This window comes from Larus michahellis, chromosome 2 (genome assembly GCF_964199755.1).
Source record: "Larus michahellis chromosome 2, bLarMic1.1, whole genome shotgun sequence".
Taxonomy (NCBI): Eukaryota; Metazoa; Chordata; class Aves; order Charadriiformes; family Laridae; genus Larus; species Larus michahellis.
In genome coordinates, this window is record NC_133897.1 from 56521430 (window position 1) to 56543657 (window position 22228).

Sequence of the window (22228 nt, forward strand, 5' to 3'; positions counted from 1 at the left end):
GGAACCCCCAGAAGCACTCGGTACACGAGGGCATTTACTGTAGGTAACAGGAGCTAGCAATTTGGAGAAACACACAACTTGCATTCAAGGGTGGTGTATAGTATGTTTATGAAGATTAACCAACTTATGCTCATCAGCCAAATGCAGCATGCACCGAGACGAACACTTTATCCTGCTGTATTTATGTCAAAAGCATATTAGTGTTTTCTCTAATAGAAGCAAGCAATGAAACACTTGACTCCTGCTGGCACCTTTCATATTAAAAAGCACTTATTATTGTAATGCCTAAATCTTGTAGAGGACAGCTTAAGGGCACGCCTGACACACAAGGACCTTGAGGATTCAGCAGCCAACAAGGCAGATTTTTTTTTTTTTTTTAAATTCCACAACTTATGACTGAAAAGAGGATGAAACTTCTGTGCCCCGGGGAAAGGTGCCCCGGGAAATACTCTCCCCACCCCCGGCCTGAGGGCACTGTGGAGCCGGGAGAGGGCTTCACAATAGCGGCTCCTTCCCCCGCCGGCGCCCGGCTTCCTCCCCACCCCTCAGCCGGCAGGAGGGCCCAGCGGACCGCTCACCCCGTCCCGCCTCCTTGACAGGGATGCGAGGCTGCGCCCGCACTCAAGATGGCCGCCCTCCTCCAGTGTCTCAGACGGACTTTGAAGCCAAGGAGCTGCTGGTTAAGATGGCGTCAGCTTACCTACGGCTTCAGCAGAGCTTGCCCTCGGCCAACGTGGCTGCCGCTCCCTTAATTGCTTCCGACGGCGGTGAAGCCAGTTTGCCCTCAGTCAAGATGGCGGCCCCCAGCGAGCGGCGTTAGAGCGACGGCTGTGGTGAGGGGACGGGGCGCGGGGCTGCGCTGGCGGCGGGGCCCCGGGCAGCGGCCGGGAGAGGCGAGGGCAGGCTGTGCCTGCCGCCAGGTCGGGGAGAAGGAAGGTTCCCCGCTTGTGGGGAGCTGGGCAGCTGCCGGGCTGAGCGGCCGGCCGTGAAATGGCCGGTCAGGGCCTGGCCGGCGGCGGCCCTGCGGGCTCGGCGGAGGTTGTGGCGGGGAGTGGGGCCGGTGGGGCGCAGCTGTGGCCGGCCGCAGGGAGGGAGCCTGCAGGCTGCGGGACTCCAGCCGGTCGCGTCCCGGGAAAAGCAGCGTGGGCGAGCGCGGGGTGGCTCTTGTGGCCCTCGGGTCCCCGAGAGCCGCTGGTGCCTCTGCAAGAGACAGCATTTGTGGGTTGTAAGAATTTCCACTGATGAAATGAAGGTTTTCTTCCGTGGAAGAGGTGAAATAATCCAATTATGTTTTTTTCCCTCTGCCATAGAACAATCTACTTCTTTATTCAGAATATAAAGGGGTATTTCTACTCGAGATTTATAAGGTGCTGAAGTATTTGGCGTAACCAGAAAACTGAAAATCAAAGCTGAAAAGTCCTTGCCAGTTATTAGCTCTGCAGGCGACTGCCTATGCGGATAACTCAATGCACTGCATGGAGGCTATATGGGGCTATTTGTCAGCTGCTATCAGAATCAAGCCATAAAGTTGTTTCTGCCTACTGTTCGTGTACTAGCAACACTTAGAAATGCTAATTTGACGTGCATATGCGTGTCACTACCATAAGAAGGGAAGAAACTATAGTGTCTTAAGTTATCCTTATAAATGACAGAAGTTGCTTTACCATTGATGATCTGACTGTTTTCTCTTGACAGATGCGCCTAGATGGTAAACAGCATCCGTTTTCCATGTGGAAATGAATGTACGGGTTGAATAATCAGCTCCGTACATGACTTCTCTTCAGAACTCACAGTTTTTGCCTATACTGCTAGTCTGACACTTAGCCAGAGGGACTTTTGGAGGTTTTTCAGTATTTTTTTACCACATAAACAGAGGTCGTAGTCATCGCTGCTGTTATGTCCTGGGTACAAGTTGCAGTCAACCGATCCAGTGAGGATATATTTGATGAAGAAGCAGATGAGATGTATCTACTACAGAAAGAATGGAACAGCACCATGAAAAAAAGATTGAAGGTATTTCTATAACAGTGGTTTAATTGTCTTTTTTAAGCATTTTAGATTTACTGATACATACCTTGATACACATATGGCTGATTTAAAGGGAAAGCTGAGAGTGGCTGCTTAAAAGTTATTGTGGCTTAGGTTCTTCTGAATGCAGCAGGATTTTACATAAACTCCATCCTAGTAGTCTATCAGAGCAAAGTACTTTTTTACTAAAAGTCATTGGCTCCCTCTGTACAACCATGTGTATTTGTGAAAGGCAGTGCTAAATTCTGATGCGAGCTATTTGCTTCGTACTTGTAGGTATGCCATTAGTAAAGGTAGGGCAACACAGCTAAACAGTGCTATTAAAAAAAAATACGAGATGTTTGGATTTTTAAGTAGAGTTCTTCATCAGTCAGATTTAAGATGTGTGACTCCGTGTGGAACCACAATTGGACGTTGCGGTCTAGGTAGTTCTTTGGCTTATTTATTCTCACAGTGAAAAACTTATTTTATGAAAGCTTGTTTCTGCAGCCCTTCCCTCCCTGGAATTCCACAGGGAACAAAGAAAGTACATAAACCCAGGTTACTTCAACAGATACAGTGGGGCCAGTAGGGCTCGTCTGTTCACGGGTGAACAGCATTTGGATGAAGAACATGAATGGAAGCTGTTGTGTAGGCTGTTGACGGGGAAGGGTATTACAACAGCGTTGTTGTATTATTCTCCAAGGAAAAGTTTCCTGCATCTATGTCCCTTGAAAAGACTGGTTTTCTTAAGGGGCTCTTTAGTGTTCTTACACAAATCCCTCTGGTATTTTATGAGTAGGTACTGCAAAATCATAAAATGTTATTGAGGCTAGAGGTTTATGTTGAGCAAAATAAAGAAACATTCTCATTCCTGGCTATTTCTCTAGCAAGGCAACCAGTTTTCTTCTCTCATGAGCAAATAGAAGTTTTCACTCTTACAACTTGCAATTTTGGTGTGAAAAAAGTTAAGAATTATTCTGCGTTATATAGTAATGTGATTAGAATATAAAGAAATGAATTTGCATTACAGTCGTTAGCTGTTTCTTCCAGAAAGCAATCTCAGTGTTATGTGTATGTGTGAGACTCTCTTCCCATCACCATCTTTTTTCCCATGTAGCTCTTGAATTGAGTGAAATCAGGCAAGTAGAGTAGCAAGGCTCAATAATTAGGTTTGTAAAGGTACATGGATTATGGCTAGGAGAGTACCTCTGCTAAAAAGGAAGTTTTGCAGCCTATCTGTTTGTAAATGTCTAGAAAACCATATGAGGCTATTCTTATAGGAATTTTTCGTATAGGGGTTGGTCATCACAAAAGCAAACGTGCTTTCCTGCAGACTTGTCTTATTTTTTTCATGTTTCTAAAAATACTTTTCTCATTTTCTGACCTTTCTAGGGATCCTTTCGGAAAAGAACTTGATCTTACAAGTCAGTACCTCATAAAGCACTGCAAAAAGCATGTTTTGGTTTGGCAGCATGGGTGTATGTAGCTGGGAGGATGTTCAAACCTATAAGTTGTAATTTAAGAGACTGAATACTTGGTCAAACTTTTTCATTATGACATTGTCATAGATCAAATTTTTCACATTGTGAACAGCTTGTTTCATCACTCCTATTTTAGGAAGGCTATAGGGATGGCATTGAGGCTGGGAAAGAACTCGCACTCCAAGAAGGCTTCAATCAAGGTTATAGACATGGTGCTGAGCTGATGATTAGCTGCGGCCAGGTCAGAGGAACCCTGAAGTAAGTTACAAACTTTTTAAGGCTGTATGCCTGTGGAGGGTGTGTATGGAAGGAGCATGCATGCAGGTTTGGGTTTGTTTTAATTAATACAAAAAAAAAAAAGTGCATTGTGAATCTTTCCAAAGTGAGCAACCTGAGAATTCTCAGGTCTTGAATACAGTGAATTGCCTACCTGGGTGTAGAGTGATCATTGTTAGAAATCGTCTTTCGGTTGCTCTTTGATAATTAGCTGAATCTACATCTTTAAGTTCAATATTCAGTTCTGCTTGAATTGCCCAGAAACCGCGAATGAAACATATATACATTTATATGGTATAGATATCTTGTCGTGTTGCTATCTCCCTTCAGCAACTGGAAGTCTGTGTGGATACGTGTAATCACTTCTTGTTTGCTTTTTTTTGTTTCCTTCATTTATCAGTGCTCTCTTATCCTGGTGTCATCTTAATGGACATGATTCTGCCTTAAGTAAGATAAATAATCTTCTCGATGTGATTGGAAAGCATGAAGAAGATGTGCTTCAACATCTGAATTCTATCGAACAACAGACACATCTCGGACAAATTTTAGATTCTGTTCAGGACATGGACCTTAATCACACAGCTCCAGCTGGGACAGAGTACAATGAAGTTAAAGCTGAAAAACACAAAGACATTGGCAGCTTTGGTGAAAACATTTGTCGAAATAATGGTGAGGTTGATTCCTTGCAGTGTGGCGAGGCAAAACTCTGCACAGCTCCTGAAAGGTCAACCCTTGCTTGGGTTAAAAAGCAGACTATTTGGCTAGTAGAGCAACTGGGCTTATCACTGGATATACTCCATCATGTCCAGCAACTAGAACATTAGTTTTTCTGTTGTGTGGTATTTAAAATTCTCTCAACTGGATTTGATTCTCAGTTTGTGGACCATGTACAGGCTGATGTATGCTTCATTTTAGGGAAATCTGATTTTGATACTTCCCAGTAGAGGTAACTTCTGTAAATCTTCACCATGCTTTGGCTCTTGGCAAAAAAAAAAAAAAAAAAACCACCAAAAAAACCACCTTCTTGCTTTCAATCTTAAACATAACTTTCACAGAAAGGGGAAATTACTTTTAAAGCTCCACAAAGATTTACTAAGCATGTTTCTGTTCTGTGTCAGAAGCTAGCATTTCACCTTCACTTTCTCTTTGGCAGCAGTTTGGAAATGGAGCAGTTCCCTTAAATCGCCTCTAAATAGGTCCCCTCTAATATCTAAGAAACAAATGCCCAGTGCTATGGACAAGCTATTCTTGTACAATAAGCTGCTGTTGAGAATATGCTATGTCTATGCAAAACAGAATGGGATTTGCTACAGTTCTGTGACTCTAGTCACTATATAAAATGCAGGAATTTTTCACCTTTTGTCAAAACCTTCCTCTTATCTTTTGTAACCACTATTCAGTGCACTTTCACAGTTAAAAACTATTTTTTCCTCCTCATACAGTTCTATTTATTTAACTTTTGCTGAAAACACACCATTCTCTTCAAATGCAGGATTACTGACAATTGGATTGTTTTACTGTTAGACCATCTACTCTTACCCTGTTAGACCACACTGAACACGTTTCCAGTCTAATTAACTTCCTTGTGTTATTTTTTTATTTATTTTGCCAGTCCCTCTAGCCTGAACTCTTTCCCTCACTCCTGTAGTGTTTTTCCCAAACTCTTCAAGGAAGGCAGGCTTATTCACCTTCTCTTGGAAACATGTTGTTAGCCACACATGCATATTTCTGACAACTTTGTATTTCTCTGCCAACATTCTGTATTTGACTCTGTTTCCTCTTGTTTGCCTTAGCTGTAGCTGCATATTGCTCTGGTCAGGAAGTCTTTCTCTTTGTGAATACCTATCTCTGTTTTACACGAATTAAACTGATTTACAGTAAGTTAGGAATTTGCTTGTTTTAAGTTGCTTGCGACTTTCCTTCATGTCTGAGATAAAGCAGGTCTAGACAGAGACGAACTGAATTCTTGAACAGCCAACTTAACTATACTTAAAAGAAAATGAAATCACAAGAGCGTTTTATAGTTTGAGCCCAGAAAAAAAGCTAAGGTGAAAATGACTTGATTTTCAGAGACTGAGTTTACAACTTTCTTAATAAAGGCTCTATTATCCTGCCACAGAGTTGGTGGACTCAGTTTGGCTGCCATTCAGTACCACTTCTTCATTAGGGGAAAGCAGAACTGCAATTAAGAGTCTCTTATTGAACTTGTTTCTGAAATAGTGGACAAACAGGGCTGTCTACATTAATTACATACGTACAAAATTGTTCAAACAACTTTCTTTTTTTCATTTTATTTAGTGTAATGCTGACATGGATAAACATTACTTTTCTACAAGTGCGTGCCTGTATCACGTATTGTTAGACAAATTTCCTCCATACTGTGGTAGAATGTGGTGCAGACAAAAATAAAGGTTACTAGAGAAGTGTTAGACTTTCCAAATTTGGAAGTTTAAAAATGCAAATTCAAGAGTGTTACTTCTATGTATCTAATAACATGCAAAAAGGAAACTCCATTCACAAATTACTAAGTAGACAGTGAGCTTGCCAAGTTCCCTCCAACTACTTCTGCAAATGCAATCAGCGCCAGGGAAAATATTTCTTTCTTCTTTGATTATGAAACAATAGATTGTGTGTTTCACTTATCTGTCATAATAACTTCTGTACTAGCTGTGGAATTACTTTCCTCCACTGCGCCCAAAGCTTCTGTGCTTACTGTGGGGTTATTTTTTTCTGTGTTACCACCCAGAGTTTCCAGTTTAGCTGCAGAGAGATTTTCTTTTGGGGTGTCTGTAATGCTTGGCTTATCTGTCACTAGCAAATCTTGCTGACCAGCCACAGGAAGACTTTTTTCAAGACTATTAGAATCTGTAATTTGCTCACATGATGGTTCAGGGTTTTTTTTCACGTCTGCTTCCATGTCTTGTGTTTCGCTCTTAGCATTCACCTTGGCAGCATTCCTGAAAATAGCTCTCATGACAACTGGGACTGACATGCAACTGAAGGAGGAAATGAAACATTAGTCACTACTACAGACTTCATCCATTCTTCAACGCATTTCTTTTTTTTTTAAACTGTGGCTGACACAGGAATGATAGGTGTGACAAACAGCACTGGCACCTCGCATCTTTTTGCCTTGTACAACCTAATAGGCATGACTTTGTAACTACAATATAATGATATGTGATATACCAGAAACATATGTTGGCACAATGAAATCAAGTGCTGGGTCTTTGAGCTTAGCAGTGCAAAGGAGCTTTGATAGAAAAAGTAGGAGGGTTTGGTAAAAAAAAAAAGTCATAAGAGTGCTTTTAATGAAAACCTAAACTAATACTATTGAAACATATTTATTTGTGCTGAGTTTTTATAATTGTAACTTTTGTGTATTTTATAAGACGTGTACAGAGCATACCTTCTCAAAAACACTATCTACACTAGAGGAGTCTTTTTTCCATTCTAACAACACAGTTACCTGGTTCCGGGAATAGTATCTAGTATTCTGTCACTTAACACAGGGCAGGCTAATTAAACAGGTTCAAAATGCAGCCTCTATTGAATTTGCTGTCATCAAATAGATATACTAGCTTATGCCAAATGAATTAGTGCTCTCAGTCCTTTCTCTGGCATACGTTCATATATCACAGCAACTTGTCTCTCCTGTAATTTGTTTCAGAAAACAAGCCAGAGACGGCATTGTAGACATGCCATATACACCTCACTTTCTGAAAAGAAGCACTGATTGATATTAAGTAGATGTGGAAGAAGTCCTTTCCCTGCTGTTCTAAGTTACACCAGTCAGGAAGGAGACTGTTGTCAGCTAGAGTCTTCAGAGAAGCATATTTACAAAAGAAAAAAGCATCTTTAAACTCTCTTCATTCAGAAGCATTTCCCTGCCCCACATGCTTTCTTCTAGAAAGGAACACTATCACTGACTATTAATGTTTAAAAATTTTGAAGGAGATACTTGAGACACTGAAGTAGCTTATTGTCACTATTATATTATAACTTTTTACTAGAGTGAAGTTTTCTGGTTGCTGAATTTATGGCATTGTGAACGCACATGATATTTCCATTCAATGGACATCTGAGGTTCATTCCAAATGTTATGAAATAAAATAAAACTACTTACCGCTTCACAGCTCTTGTTATAAAATCGTCACTAGAATTTAGAGTTGGATCTTGAGGATTTAAATGAAGGCGACACTGGACTTCTCTGGAGGTTATAACATCAATTATCACTAAGAAAGAAGAGAATATAAGTATTTCAAAATAAACATTTTTATAAACATTGAAAACTGCCCTCTCATTTTGATACTTCAAGAGAGGTAAGATTGAAGTTGATGGGAAGGGGCTTGCAGCAATGCTCTGGCATAAGACTTGCTTTTTTCTAATATACTTAAATCAGAAATAGTAGAAGTTACAATTTATTAATTAACTGCAGGCCAAGACAGAATAGGACTCGAATATTTACATTTACTTTCTGTTTTATGCTGAATACAGAACGCTTTTTAGTAAGCGGTTTATACACAAGTGCTACTTTGTGTTTTTCATGGGTTGTACACCATTGAGAGTAGCTCTTAGAATGTACTTGCCACTGAGCATGGTGCAAGAGCCTAGGTAGAACCAAGTCCCTTGTCAGCCCAATGAAAAGGACAGTATCAATTATTCCACACGTACCACAGGCTAAATTCTCTTTCACGGGATGAAGGAAAAAGACAGAAAAGCTGGTGTTCTTGTGTGGTACCACTTCAAAGTAAAGCAGTTCTGAATCATCTAGAAATAAAATTACTATTTAGTGATATCCACCTATTGAACCTGGACTCTTTTTGGCTGAATCACATGCCAGAATTTTAAAAATATTGATACAGTAGAATCTAATTGCTCATTACTTCGGCAACTTAGTTTATGCTTTAGAAGTGTCAGGCCTAGGAGATTTTTTTTAAAAATACATTCAGAGTGTAATACTGGAATTAAGGATTTTTTTATCATTTAAAATACTCCAGAAGTATTGACAGCTTTGGCAAGGGAGCAGTAAATCTCTTAACACACAGCTTAGAAGCTGGTTTCTCTCTAATACTCTGCCATTACTTCCAACCACACAACTTACCTTCATGTATATGCTTCTCAGAGACGCAGCTGCTAATAAGACTGTTATATGCCACTTGATGTCGAAGAATCTCTATTACGCCAGGCACACACTTCGGATGGCTAAATGGGATTTTACTGACCAAGGCTCCTGCGAAATCTGATTTTTCTGAGCCCTTGTTTATGAAGTAACAGTGCTTTGGGCAATCTGGAAGAGACTGAACAACAAATATGGTGATATTTCAAGCACTGAAAACAAGAAAGTAAAGCTTGATGTCATCAGGCAACTGCGCAATCTGACAGCAAAAATAATTTTGGAAGACACACTTCTAGCATGTCCGTCATGTCTCTCTGCACTTCAATAGAAATGTAATCCTTATAGGAAGCTAAATGAGATACACTCTCCCTCCCAAATGCGTCCAAATTATGCAAATATACCTAAGGCCAAGTGGTCACGAGTTCAAGTGCCACCAATTCTTCCAACTACTCTTAAGACCCCTGTGCGCTATAGAAGTGTAAACAACCATGATTTTCTCTCAGAAGGATATCATAGTAGTGCTGCTTGACAGTTGTACAAGTAGGATAGCAGTTTTGCCTGAAACCTCTTCTGGGCATCATATGTTGTTTCTCTATCCATCACTACTGCTTATTTTGGAGACGCATATTTGGTTAGAATATCTTCCGATGATTCATTCGAAGAGGAGGAGAAGAGGAGATAGTAAGAAAAAATTGCCACCTGTCCATGTTCACAGTGATTCTATGACAAAATTAGAAGTGCAGTATTGCATTGCCTACTTCAGTATGCCAAATGGGGACTGTCACCTTAAAAACAGGGCAGGGCACTTAATTAGCGGGGTCTACATTAAGCTGAAGAACAGAATAAAAGAGCTTTTCCTCGTGTGTTCATGGAGCAAAAGGGTTTCTTCTACATTCCTTTCAAGGTTAGAATTCAATTTAGCAATTTTTTTCTAGAAATAAAATCTTTAACCTCAGAAGGGAAACAGTCTCCCAGCAAGTACTCATTTTAGGGAGTCGCTGAAGAGTTACAGAGCCTTTTCTGTGTATCTAATGGAAATGAAAAATTCATCCCATCTTATGGGTTTTATTGAGGAGAGCTTCGCTAAACCTTATTTTAGCATGGTGTAAACTTACTACTACCTTCTGTACCACCACCTCAAAGTCCAAGAACTATGTAGGGAATGGGCTCTGCTAACACTGCTAGTAGAAGAGAAAGAAGTGCCCTCTGCTTTTGTTGCCATGAATTGCAAAATTAATGTTCCCTAGCAAAAAAAAAAAAAAAAAGTAGATCTTTGAAGCTTGTCTTGTAGTTGCTCTGCACATAAGTCTGGCAGAAAGCATCTTAGCCACCATTTTCTATTCTAAAACTTTTCCTCTACATCTAATGCAGCCTAAATTAAATATTTTTTAATTAAACAGTTATTAAAAGGGAAGCTCTCTACAGTTAAGGAACCATGGTTTTAGATAGTAATTGTTGTAATTCTTTAAACTTTTCTTCCTACCAGCCCCTTTAAAGGGAATCAGTATTCTCGGTGTTATCTAATCAAGAAATCTTTTTTGTTAAAATGGTGTGATAGGCAGCGTGACCTGTAGCATGATAAAGACCTTCAAAAATCTAGGTAAGTACCATCTTGGGACTTGGTCCTCACACCAGCCAGTAAGTTTCCTTCTTTTTAAGGCATTAATGATGAAATTCTGAGCAATTTTTGGAAGAGTAAATATTTGGGTTACACACAAACAAATTGGTATTACTTCAGCAGGCATGCACACAGTGTTTCATTAATGAGGATGAGAAGCTCACTTACTTGAAAGGGTCTAATATTATTTCATAAATAATTTGAACTATTTCCTAAAGAGCATTTAAATACTGTTGGGATTCTGGGAAGTCTGCATTGCTTGCTTATGGGGAAATATAATTCAGTATATATCTTGCAAAAGGGCAAAGTGTGTGTCAAATGCACGCTATACTCACCACAAAGAAACAGGATTTATGTGTAGACAAGTCTTCACTGCATTTTTCTTGAAGGGTAGCCTGAACAATCAGCTCATATAGAGGAGCTAGTTTCAAGCCAGTAATCTGAATTCCTGAAATCAGATGATTTTTCTTATTGGTATTTAGGTTATGACTGTACACGAAAGCTTATATTAAAAACAAAGCCAATGTTTTGAAAAGAAAAAAAAAAAAAACACATTAATCTCCTTTCTTATTCCCTTTTTTGTTAATGGGAATTTGAGGTAGAGTATTTAAGAGCTTTGCCTGCAATTGTCATATCTTTTTTAGAACTTTGGTGGTTTGCGCTGGTTGCTAAAATGTTACACTTGGACTGATAGAACAGAACACATTCTGCCCCAGAAACCAGTTTTTCCTCTTAGAACATTAACACAGGGAAGTAAAAAGCAAATGAGCAATGCATAGTCACAGAAGTATTTAGTCTTAGAAACAATTATAACATGCCTGTGAGCCTCTGTATCTCTTCAATACTGGATGAGGACATAGGAATAGGCTGGTGGAACTTCAACACAAAAGCAGCTGGCAAATCCATGCTGAGTTCATCAGTCAGTGGCAAAAAAGCAGCGTTGCTGGAAAAAAAAAAAAAACACAACAAAAACCAAACAACAAACAAGTCAAAATGAAAGCTTGTTACAGAAATTGACTTATCAAGGACTCTTAGTGCAAGGCCACTATCAGCGGTTTACTACGTTCCATACTTTTTCTGTCTTGAGAAAAGTTTTGCTTTATAAGCACAGCTATAGCCTGTAATGTTTTAAAACAAGGTTAATGTTAAGACTGGCAGAAAGGCAAAGTGAGCCACCAGAAACAGTACACAAGAATGGTTGCTAGAAATTGTTCTATAGTGATTTATTTCGGAGAACGACTTCAGACTTTCCCTCCAGCCTACCACTGCAGTAGAGAGAAATGAGGTGTCAGTATTCATGGTGGGATGACAAACTATTTTGTATAGTTAAGGTGTAATATCCCTTAATATATGCTTTATTTATTCTGAAACTACACAGGAGTTGCTTGTTGAATAATAGGGAGTTAAATAATATTGTTCCAGTGGGTCCTTCTGGCTTCAAATCTATGAATAAATCCTGAGTTCAATACAACCAACACAGTTAAATATGAACACAATAGCTTTAAAGTCCATTTGGGAAAACTGGAAAAGCCACAGGTTATAGAGTGTGTGGCTGTGGAGCATAATGCCATCAATAAAACAGAGCTTCCTGTTTTAGCAGAGGCTAAATGCAAGGTATCCTGAGGTTAGTGCCAATGGCTTGTAAATCCATTTCTGCATTGAGAAGTGTCCAGAGCCTCACCCGTCCTCTCCAGCTTGAGAATCTACAAACAGTGGAGAAAGAGGAAGTTTGTGCAGCGTATCTGTGCCTTCAACTGCCACAACTGCTTTTGTTCCACATACCTGGGAATCTGAGGGAGAAAGATAACCACATCATTTTCCTCACGTCAGCATAGATTAATCCTATGCATACAAAACACTCAATGGTGAGGTAAAGGTCAGGGCCAACTGACAGCCACAATGGCTTGGGCAGCAAGGAGAGAGAAGCTTGCACAGACCACACCCAAATGGCCAAAGTTGCCCAATGGTGATGACAGCAATACCTGCTTTTGGGACATGCCATGACATGGATCAAACAACTTCAATTTGGGTCAACAGCCAAGAAATGGGAAAGTAGTATCCTGATGTACGTTATAATTGCATTAAAGTGCATCACATAAATCAATCTGCTAAACTGGAATTTTAAATTTTATTTCTGAGTTTCATTAATGAATTTTGCTTAATGAAACAGGTAGAGCTGAAAAAGTTATCACATTAGTTATTTCTGCTTTTCTAGCTTTACCGGGATTTAGTTCTGCTTCCAAAACTTGATAGGGAGAAATGTAAAATTCAATGTTCATAGGAGTGGCTGAGGAATAAAAAAAATATAATAAAAAAAAAATGGTTACTACACATGTCAATAGAGGTAACATGTCAGGCATCTTGACACAAAGGGGAAAAAAACCCCAAAGAACAGTATAGATGCGCAGAAGGGGATTCCTTATAAGAGTAGAGTACATCTCTAATTACAGGATGTGTTCAAATCACAGCATTTTCTTAGCATTTAACAGCTAAACCCTCAGTGTATAAAGTCATCAGAAATCTTTGAAAATATTAGATTAAGTTTCTCTGTCTTGCACAGTAACCTGTTGTTCAGCCTTAAAAATAGCTGAACTGCTAGCTTTCAGTGACTAGTCAGAAATAGAAGGGAAAACTGTAATACTTCCATAAGGGACACTCAAATCTAGCTGTGCAACAGGATAGCAGTAGAATGCATTAGCAGTATTTTTATGAACTATAACACATTAATGGATGAAGCTCATTTCTGACAACGTGCATCAGCCAAAATACTTAGCAACTGATTGTATTTGCCTTTTAGGCAACATGAGTATTATCTCAGCTACCACCGCTGTCATCTCACGGTTACTCCCAAACTGTGGTTTCCCACATAACCTCAGAATATTGCTGGCTTTCCTTTTAGGCTGCTGAAAAGTCAGTGTCGCAGTAGCTGATAAACAACCTGGCTTCTTTGTGTTTTCTCCTTCTGTATGTCTGTACGCCGTCTGAGAATACAGACACAGTAAGTCCCTACAGCATATTTTATTTATACTAGAATCATGGAATGGTTAGAGTTGGAAGGAATCTTAAAGGTCACCTAGTTCCACCCTGCCCTGCCATGGGCAGGGACACCTCCCACTAGGCCAGGTTGCTCAAAGCCCCATCCAGCCTGGCCTTGAACACTTCCAGGGATGGGGCATCCACAACTTCCCTGGGCAGCCTGTTCCAGTGCCTCACCTCCCTCACAGTAAATAATTTATTCCCAATATCTAATCTAAATCTACCCTCGTTCAGTTTAAAACCATTACCTTTCATCCTATCGCTACACTACTTGATAAAGAGGATAATAGAGGATTTTTACTGTAAACGAGGATTAACTCAGTAGGGTTTTTTAATTACAATTCTTTGAATCCACGAAAAAGGAAAAAAAGAAAATCACCTCCAGTTCTTGGCACCAGGTGTCCTACTTTTCCATGAAGTACTTCAGTAACTCTGTTTACATCCTGTGTTCTAGTTCAAAACACATCTTGATTAGTGTTTTCTGCGTTGCAGTGCTAGCTAGGCTAATGTAAAGGATAATTTGCAGCCTTAATCAAAGGGAGACGATGCTTTCTTGGAAGTAGATGGTGTCTCCATTTGTTATGACTGCTTCCAAAACACCTTCGTTCCACTCTTGCATTACTCCTAGGACTTGGGCTTCCAGTTTTAACCCTGTATCTGAACTGTTTCATGTTGCAATTTGATGTGCTATTTACCAGAAACGAAGGGGGACAAAAATATTGGGATCTGCTTCATAAGGCAACACTGAACAAAAATAAGCAAGGAGTGTGTTTCAAGTTACAGAAAGCCACACTTGCCAAGAGTACTTAATAGGCAAGATATCAAAAAGATGCTTCAAAAATCCAGAAGGAAAGCATTGCCCTCATCTCTGATTTTCTGAAAAGAATGAAAATCATTCTACAATTACCAGAGTGTTTAGGAAAATCTGTTCCCCACTTATCTGTAATCCCACTCTTTGAAAGGGGAAATGAGAAGAGGAAAGGCAGGAGAAAAAACTAGCATCCACTACTTCTGATCTAAAACCTGAGCACAAAGGGAGATATCCAAACAGCAGGACCCCAAAAGGTATATTTTACTTCTGCCACAGGGAGATCTAAACAGGACTGCCGACTTTCAGATGCACCTAGTTTGCTCCCAGTGGGTGGTCACATGCACACACCCCCAAGCTCTGCAACCAACCAGTTTCTCAGCAAGTCTCTTAGATAAAGCTCAGGAGTTCAGTAGATCATCTTGTTTGGCCTGCCTGGGGTTGGCAAACTGCTGAAAGGCTTCAAGCCTTCCACTGGGAGAAAACTCATTAGCCTTCCACATCCTGCTCTATAATTAGATCAGTTAACTTGTTTTTTAGTGAAATGAAGGGGTGGGGGTGGAGGGAAAGGAAGAAAGAGGTAGAGTTCAAGTTACCTGTCTAGAAGAGACATTGAATAAAGATCTTTTTCAAGGGCCTGTAAGGCAAAGTACCCCTTAGCTTGCATTTCACTGTGAGAGAGAGAAGACAAATGATTATTTTTGTAGGTAAACAAAAGCTAGGCTATGGATTTTAGAAGTTTTTCAAGCAAAACCTAGGTGCAACCTGTTTCCTGGAATTTGATACAGATTTGACAGGTCTTCTAGACTCTTTCCAAAGGCATCATAGTTCTTCATCCTACCAAAAAGAAACAATTGCTGTCACACTACTAAATGAGATGGATAATAAGCCTTTTATATTTAACTTGCTAAAAAAAAAGCATCATTTCAGAGTGACATAGGCCCCCTCCTTATCAGATCTGGCAAGTAGCAGTACTGCTTTTAAATTTTCTTAGAAGATACCAGGAAATGTGAATCCTTGGCTCTTTTGCAAAAAAAAAACCAAAAAAAACCAGTGATGTAATTATAGCTAACACTGGTTAAATATGCACTACTGAAAGCAATAGGTGTGCATGATACACAAATGTGACAGTTTATCAGCTGCAAAGTACTTTTTCTGATGTTCCAATAAAGCTAGTCATGTAGTAACACTTTCCTGATACAATGCACTTGTACATTGTTCTTTTCATCAAAATATCAAGGATTGTATTAATATTGCACCCTGTGAGAGAGACAGATCTTAAATACAATCGATAGATACATCAATCAAAAAAAAGAAGAGGGGACAAGTGGCTTGCATAAGTTTATGAAGTTCTGACTGCTCAAAACCCAGAATTCCTGCAGATTCTGACTGGCTGTGATAGCCTGGAGTTTTACTCGGTCTTACCCACCAGGTATTTATTCACCTGCTTAAGTGGATTTTAAGTGGATTTTACAAGCCTTACTAAACTCTCTAGTGCTGTAATCACACAGAGTGCTGTACTGAAGAAGATGTACCTTCCCTTTCCACGCAGATGTGGCTGTAATGTGGACGAGCAGAGACACCAAATAAGCCTGCCTGGACTGTCACGTTGGGACAAATTCTTTCCAAACAAAAAACCTAAGCAGATCGCTCAGCCATTCCATGACCCTTTCCAACCGGACTACTGGGGAAGCAGGCAAAAGGGGGGGGAAGCAGGCAAAAGGGGGGGGAAGCAGGCAAAAGGGGGGGGAAGCAGGCAAAAGGGGGGGGAAGCAGGCAAAAGGGGGGGGAAGCAGGCATGGGACCAGCCTATGCATTAGCTGACTGGCTCATCATAATTTTAGTTACTTTGAGACTCACAGGAAACATTACACATTTAATAAACTGCCTTACAACTAAAAAAAAAAAATACTACACGAAGATGTGTGGAAGGGATACTTGCACTTCATACCAAATCTAACAAAAACAGTAAGGCAGACAAGTAGTACCCAGAGTGCCAATGGTAACTATATGCCATCACTCAGAGCCAAATTCCTAACAGTTAACATCACTAGGAGTCAAAAAACCTTGCAAAATGCAAGTTAAAGGTTTAAGACATAGCTGTTTACATCCATAAAGCTAATATAACTTCATTTCTGAGGAAAGAGCGAGCTGGAAAAATTGACGGATTACAGGTCCACATAGAAGAGAGATGAAATATGCAAGGTCAATGATTATCCTTTCTCTCAATACCTTCCCTTTCAACTGTTCTGACAGTATTTACATAAGAATCCAATTTCTTAAATATACTCATTATTAGTAAAACCTGGAACCTTGATCATACTGGCTGGCGAATTTCTAAATGGACTTTTAATGTGATGACCTGACCTGGAACAGCAACTATTCAGACAGAAGAAAATGGTGTAATAAATTTTATATATATATAAAAATAAAAACAAAAATCTATAAATATAAATAAATTTTATATATATATGTATATATATCGTGCCCTGCTAGTACATGAGAAAATTAAAGTAACATCTCTTCCTACACATTTGCAAAGAAAAACAGGCCTTGTGATATCACCTTGCTTTCATTGCTGTGACAGAATCTTGAAGGACATGTAGTTAAGACATTTGCATAAGGACAATACCAAGACTATTTAGTACACGATGGAAAGAGAAGGGGAAAAGTAGTATCTGATTCGGATCTGTAAATCTGCCAGTTCTGAATTGTCATCATCAGACCATTTCCAAAATTACGGGTCCAAGTAGTTCTGTATTCTTGCAATCAACAGAAATGAGAGCATTCAAAGGTTGTGTTCAGCTGGCAGCTACAGCCAATCTACTGGGGATTACTCTTTCCCCTCGCTCCGTTGAAGGAGATGCAATTTAGCTGTTTTCAATGGAATGACATGAGAAATAAGTAATGCCTGGCATTATCTTTTCAAAATTATATTTGCTGCAGTCTTAGCCTTGAATTTACAAATTAGAAGCAGGTAATAACAGTTACAACAACCACCGACCTCCAATATGGAGCACTGAAACCAACTTCCCACATAAAATAAAATCCAAAAATATGTCAGTTCTTCTGTTGTTTTCTAGATTCATGTTATTGTATTATTGTTCCCTAGTTCTTGCTTTTTTTCTTTTTTTTTTTCTTTAGTTCTTATACTGAAACCATTGTAGCCTTAACTTCTCCATAACATTCAGAGAAACGTAAGACTGGGGAATTACTTTCCGTTCAACAAGAAACTCTGCACTGCGTCTTTACCTTAGATGCTGTACCAGGTCATCACAAACCTACAGGAATAAGAGAGAGGAGTTTCGTGTTTCTTGCCATCTTAAAAGCATTTCATTGGTAAAGATAAGATTGTTCCCCATTACTTTTAATTAGCTGAATGGCTAGCTTGAAAAAAAAAAAACAAAACACCTCCAACCAACAAAACCCAGACTAATGATACAGTAGTTAAAACATAATATTAATATAATAATTAAAAGAACAAAGGCTCTTGGAAGAGGATAAAATTAACAGAAATAGCCTGTTGATAAATTCTTTCCAGAAAAAAAATTGCACCTTTGCCAGTTTTTCTTTTTTTGGCATTTACTGTGCTAAAATTCTCCGGATATTATTATCCTACTAATATCCTAATATTGTCCAGCACTCACTGATCAACAGCCCTGTGCTGGTTAAACAGAACAACTTGAAATTCCTGGCCTGACTGCAACTGGAAAAAAAGGAACTAGATTAACTCCAAATTAATGTAACAATTTGGATACTTACTGACAAAAATCAGAGTTTATGCTCTACCCACCCCCCACCCCCCTGCAACAGCTTGTTGTTATATTTTTGATCTGAAGGATTGTCTGTAACACTGAATGACTGCAGAACATGGTATGTGAACTGCAGAGTGATATTTTGCAATTATTTTAATGAAAAATTTTGCAAGAAAAACATCCCCATTCCTAGGAATGCACATACTCCTAAAGAATACAAAAGGAAAACATAACCTCTGGTAATAGCTCCGAGACATCCATTGGGAATATACATTGCCCTACACCTTGGTAGGAAAATATTTTAAGACCCTGTTATTTACTGTATATAATAACATTGAAGCGTGAGAATACAAATATTTATGCTGGGTACTACAAAGTTGTTGGAAGGTGGGCATGTCAGCTGAGTTTAGCTTAATATTTAGCGCTACAGTACTTAATATCTGTAACCAAGTTGTGTGTCTAGGTGAGAGATTCAAATGCCTAAAGTTGTAACTAGTGCCATGCACAGGCTGGCAGGTGTGACAAGACCAAAAGGAAGCCAAAGACTTTCTGACATGGCAGCTGGAGGCCAGGTGGGAGGTGAGAGACAGAGAAAATTAACTTTACCACAGGATCTTCTCCAAGGTGAGCCAACTTTACATCCATCACCTCTCCATCCTTCTCCAGCTGAACTTCTATATAAAACATGCTCGATGTTATGTAGCAGGCAGTCCCACTGGGGCTAACATGAGCATTAAGCCTGTGGAGAGGGAAAAGAGAAAAAAGGAAAAAAAAAAAAAACAAACAGGCTTGTATATCTAAAAATTCTGTCACATGAAGAAAGGAAATGAGTATAGTTTACTTGGTCGTGGGAAGAGACACCAGGGATGCTTCAAAAATAACTCTTCCTTGGCTCAGCTTCTGAAAACTATCTGACCAGGCAGTATATTTGTGCTCTGCTCTTTGCGTTAGCATGTTGGTTTGCTGAAAACTATTTACCTCAGTTTGTAGCTTTGGGACCTAGGCACGCATGCCCTCTCTTCACCCAACAACCTCCTCCAGAAGGGCTAATCAAAATAGGCATTTATGCCCATTCCAAGTAATACACTCCATTAGAATACCAAGTTAAAAAAAATCATTGTTGACAAGCCATCCAGATGGTATTCCTCACTGGACTTGGGGCCATGCTTGCTTATTTGCATTTATTCATAAACAAACTTACCCTTTTTGTTTGGATAAAGATTCCAATCTGTTCATCACAGAAAACAAAGATTTAGCTGCAAAAAAAACAGAAATGTTATTTAATCAGGCTGCAATGATCAAGAAGTAGAACCGGTATTATCCTGCTTTACAGGATTAATTTAGGTAATAAGAAAATAGCATCTCTTGCATGGCTTCTTGTTATTAACGACAACTATTACCCTATGATTAACCAGTGCTGTGCTGGGTAGAGCTTATTCTCAGACTTTGAGAATAGCTATAGCCTGAAGGCTTAGCCCAAAAATGAGTCACAAGTCTCTTGTCTTACATCCACCTCTGTGTTTGTACATTTAACCCCTTTGTGCACAACATCACCAATAGAGAAGGATGGGTATTTTCCACAGAATATTAAAAAATACACTTTGAATTATCTGACAGCTCATTACCATGTAACGCCCTCTGTATCTTCTCCATACAAGAGAGCAATGGACCATCTGGAGTATTACTGTCAGGCCGTTGAAGTGGCTTATCCTAGCACAATTGTGAAAACAAGAGACAGAGAAAGACACCTTAAATTACTAGCCAAAGGGGAATATTGCTGCATGTGACACAGAACACCGATGCCCAGTACAACAAAACACTACTTATTTTTTGTCTAACATAGAGGTGACCTATGATTGTAGCTATCTCTAAAGTGGCAGCACTGAATGGATTTGAGAAGACCCTATTGTGCAGTAATTATATATCAGAGGCCTTTGGAGCAGGAAGTGGCTCACCATTCCCTTTTCATTGAGCTGAACACAAGCTATGTCAGCTAATTTCACCGTGATACTAGAGATCAACTAAGAAATACCTAGATTTTTATTTTAAGAGGAATCTGCCTAAGTGAAAAGGAGAGATCAGTAAGTGCCACAGGTGTACTTGGTTAGACTCAGGGTGCAAGTTTCAGCTGAAGATATTAACTTAAGTAGCAAGCAGACTCTCACAGCTTCTCCTCTAGCTCTTGTCTGAAAACTTATACTTTGCACTTCAATTCACAAAGAACCTTCACTGCTGAAAAGTTTTCACTATGTTCAAACTCAGGATGTTGTTTTCAGAGTAAGGCTTTAGTTAAGCATTTATAAAATGAAGCATAGAAAGAAATGGGACTTTTTATACTAAGCTCACAGCAGTTGTGCTAATCTGCTTTTTACAGAGATGATTCTTAAATATAATTAGCTACTGGACGGGTGGGAAGCATGGAATGACTTAAGGTATATCACAGCAGGAGAGAGTCTAGATAGCAGGTTTCATGTCAGTTTCTGAAAAAGTCTTTTCTCCCAGTCCTATGGGCAAGAAATAGTCTTTACATACTATGAATGTACTAATGATAATGAATGGAAAGTAACCTAAAGTATTAGACAACCAGTGCTAACTCATGAAGAGTTAAAATTATGCAAGAAACAACCTCTGAAGTATTAACATAATGCAGGAAACTTTTATTATCCACTGTTGTAAAAAAAATCAGGAGCCAGGCTATAACAGGCGCCAGGTTTTTGGAATTTGGGGTTTTTTTTTTAGTCAAGCAGTTTTTGAACTATCTTGGCAACCTGCTCTTACACTACATATCCTTCTCTCACCTAATCTGCCATTCTTACCATGCAAACACGAACAAGTTTCAGAGTTTCACTCCATGGTTTTTGTTGGTATTTTAAATGCAACCGTTCCATTAAAGCATTTGTAGAAGTAGCTGTTGCAGCACCTGAAAAACATGTCAAAATATTCTAAATATAACGGCAAGGAAGGAGAATGCAGACAGGAGAAGGAACATGTTCAGGCCATTATCAGTCTCCTTATAAGTATTCTTTCTGGCCTTACACAGAATCCAGAGGCTCAAAGAAAGTTTTTTGCTGAGAAGTGGTACATCCATAATCACTAATTCCATCAGGAATAAACCTGCAGTGAACTTCCTAATACATCAGCCCGAGACAGGAAAACTCCAGACTGATTTATAAGAGGAAACTGAGTCCCTGCAACATGCCACCTACTCTGCTCTGCCCCTTAGCACCAGAAGAAATATTGCAAAGTTCTTGTCTGACGTAGGGGGCACAACTGCCACAGCAGTTTGTCCCCTTTGAGCTAGCACCACTGCAGAGGGGCAGGAGAGGGAGACAGACTAGGAGAGGGACCTCTATGTCCTTTGCATATACCAAGCATGGATGGTGAGCGGGGGCTGGTAGCATCTTTCTCTTGCCGGGAGGACAAAAGATCAGAAACCACAGTTCCCTATGAAGCAGGCCACCTCAACCAGCTGGAGAAAGGGGAAGCAGTGGACCCCAACCAGCTCTTGCAAGCACCCCTACTGGGGAAAACACTCCCACTAATGTTCCCACTCACCCTTGCTTTGATGCCTACAGAAGGGCCACAGCCCACCCTGTACCTCCATCTCCATCCGCACCACAAGAAACCAGGGCTCCTACTTGTAGCACCTGCACCACAGCACCCACAGGTGCTATGCAAGGCAGAAGGCTTGCTCCCTCACAAAACTGGTCCCCAGGGGTTAGTGTTTGAACTTGAGAAGCTTGATAGGCACAGCAACATTACCTCTCGCCTCTGTTAATTTTTAGAAGGGGTGAGGCACCCTGTCAGTCATGCTCTTCTACATCTAAGTCCTAAGGAGAAGGCATAATGTCTGTCCCCATCTTTTCATGTAGCACTCTCAGGAAAAGACTCAACTTAACTCAGAGACAAAGGCAGGGTGATAGCAACAGTCACTCAGCAAAACAGGGCAGCACTCCATAAGGGAGCTTTTAGTGTAGCTCAGGGGTGGAAGGGAAAAAAAAAAAAAGAAAAAATACTATATCTATACATAATGTTTGCATTGTATCTGCACATCCTTTTGTGACCACCTCATGTTGGTGACCACCTCCTTGTACATAGGAATCAGTGCACAATGGCAGTGTGAGG

General features: G+C 39.8%; 2 protein-coding genes across 3 annotated transcripts; one reads left to right on the top strand and one right to left on the bottom strand.

The window, feature by feature from the left end:
• Positions 1-271: 271 nt before the first annotated feature.
• On the top strand, positions 272-7798 carry YAE1 (YAE1 maturation factor of ABCE1). 2 transcript variants are annotated; one of them, XM_074575581.1, is made up of 4 exons: positions 272-920; positions 1696-2013; positions 3628-3749; positions 4168-7798. In XM_074575581.1, exons 2-4 carry the CDS (start codon positions 1897-1899, stop codon positions 4589-4591), a joined length of 663 nt encoding a protein of 220 aa, XP_074431682.1. In that variant the 5' UTR covers positions 272-920; positions 1696-1896; the 3' UTR covers positions 4592-7798. The 2 variants fall into 2 exon arrangements, with proteins under 2 accessions (XP_074431682.1, XP_074431681.1); XM_074575580.1 differs by having other exon boundaries at positions 272-833.
• On the bottom strand, positions 6403-21713 carry LOC141738338 (mediator of RNA polymerase II transcription subunit 1-like). Its single transcript, XM_074573535.1, has 17 exons — positions 21659-21713; positions 20920-21023; positions 19729-19813; positions 19305-19359; positions 18710-18842; positions 17601-17629; positions 15114-15185; positions 14945-15019; positions 13920-13990; positions 12726-12791; positions 12186-12294; positions 11323-11447; positions 10840-10952; positions 8872-9067; positions 8442-8537; positions 7894-8002; positions 6403-6763 (listed from the first exon to the last, which is right to left on the bottom strand). Exons 1-17 carry the CDS (start codon positions 21711-21713, stop codon positions 6403-6405), a joined length of 1854 nt encoding a protein of 617 aa, XP_074429636.1.
• Positions 21714-22228: the final 515 nt, after the last annotated feature.

Bases quoted from the DNA above. Each gene is read 5' to 3' on its own strand.
- YAE1 (XM_074575581.1), top strand. From the start codon at position 1,897: ATGTCCTGGGTACAAGTTGCAGTCAACCGATCCAGTGAGGATATATTT. The intron at 2,014-3,627 runs GTATTTCTATAA...CTCCTATTTTAG, and splicing joins CCATGAAAAAAAGATTGAAG to GAAGGCTATAGGGATGGCAT. The intron at 3,750-4,167 runs GTAAGTTACAAA...TTCATTTATCAG, and splicing joins CAGGTCAGAGGAACCCTGAA to TGCTCTCTTATCCTGGTGTC.
- LOC141738338 (XM_074573535.1), bottom strand. From the start codon at position 21,713: ATGGAGATGGAGGTACAGGGTGGGCTGTGGCCCTTCTGTAGGCATCAA. The intron at 12,792-13,919 runs GTGATTTTCTTT...TTTATTCCTCAG, and splicing joins CCTGGTGCCAAGAACTGGAG to CCACTCCTATGAACATTGAA. The intron at 12,295-12,725 runs GTAAAGCTAGAA...TTTCTCCCTCAG, and splicing joins GGAAGCAGAACTAAATCCCG to ATTCCCAGGTATGTGGAACA.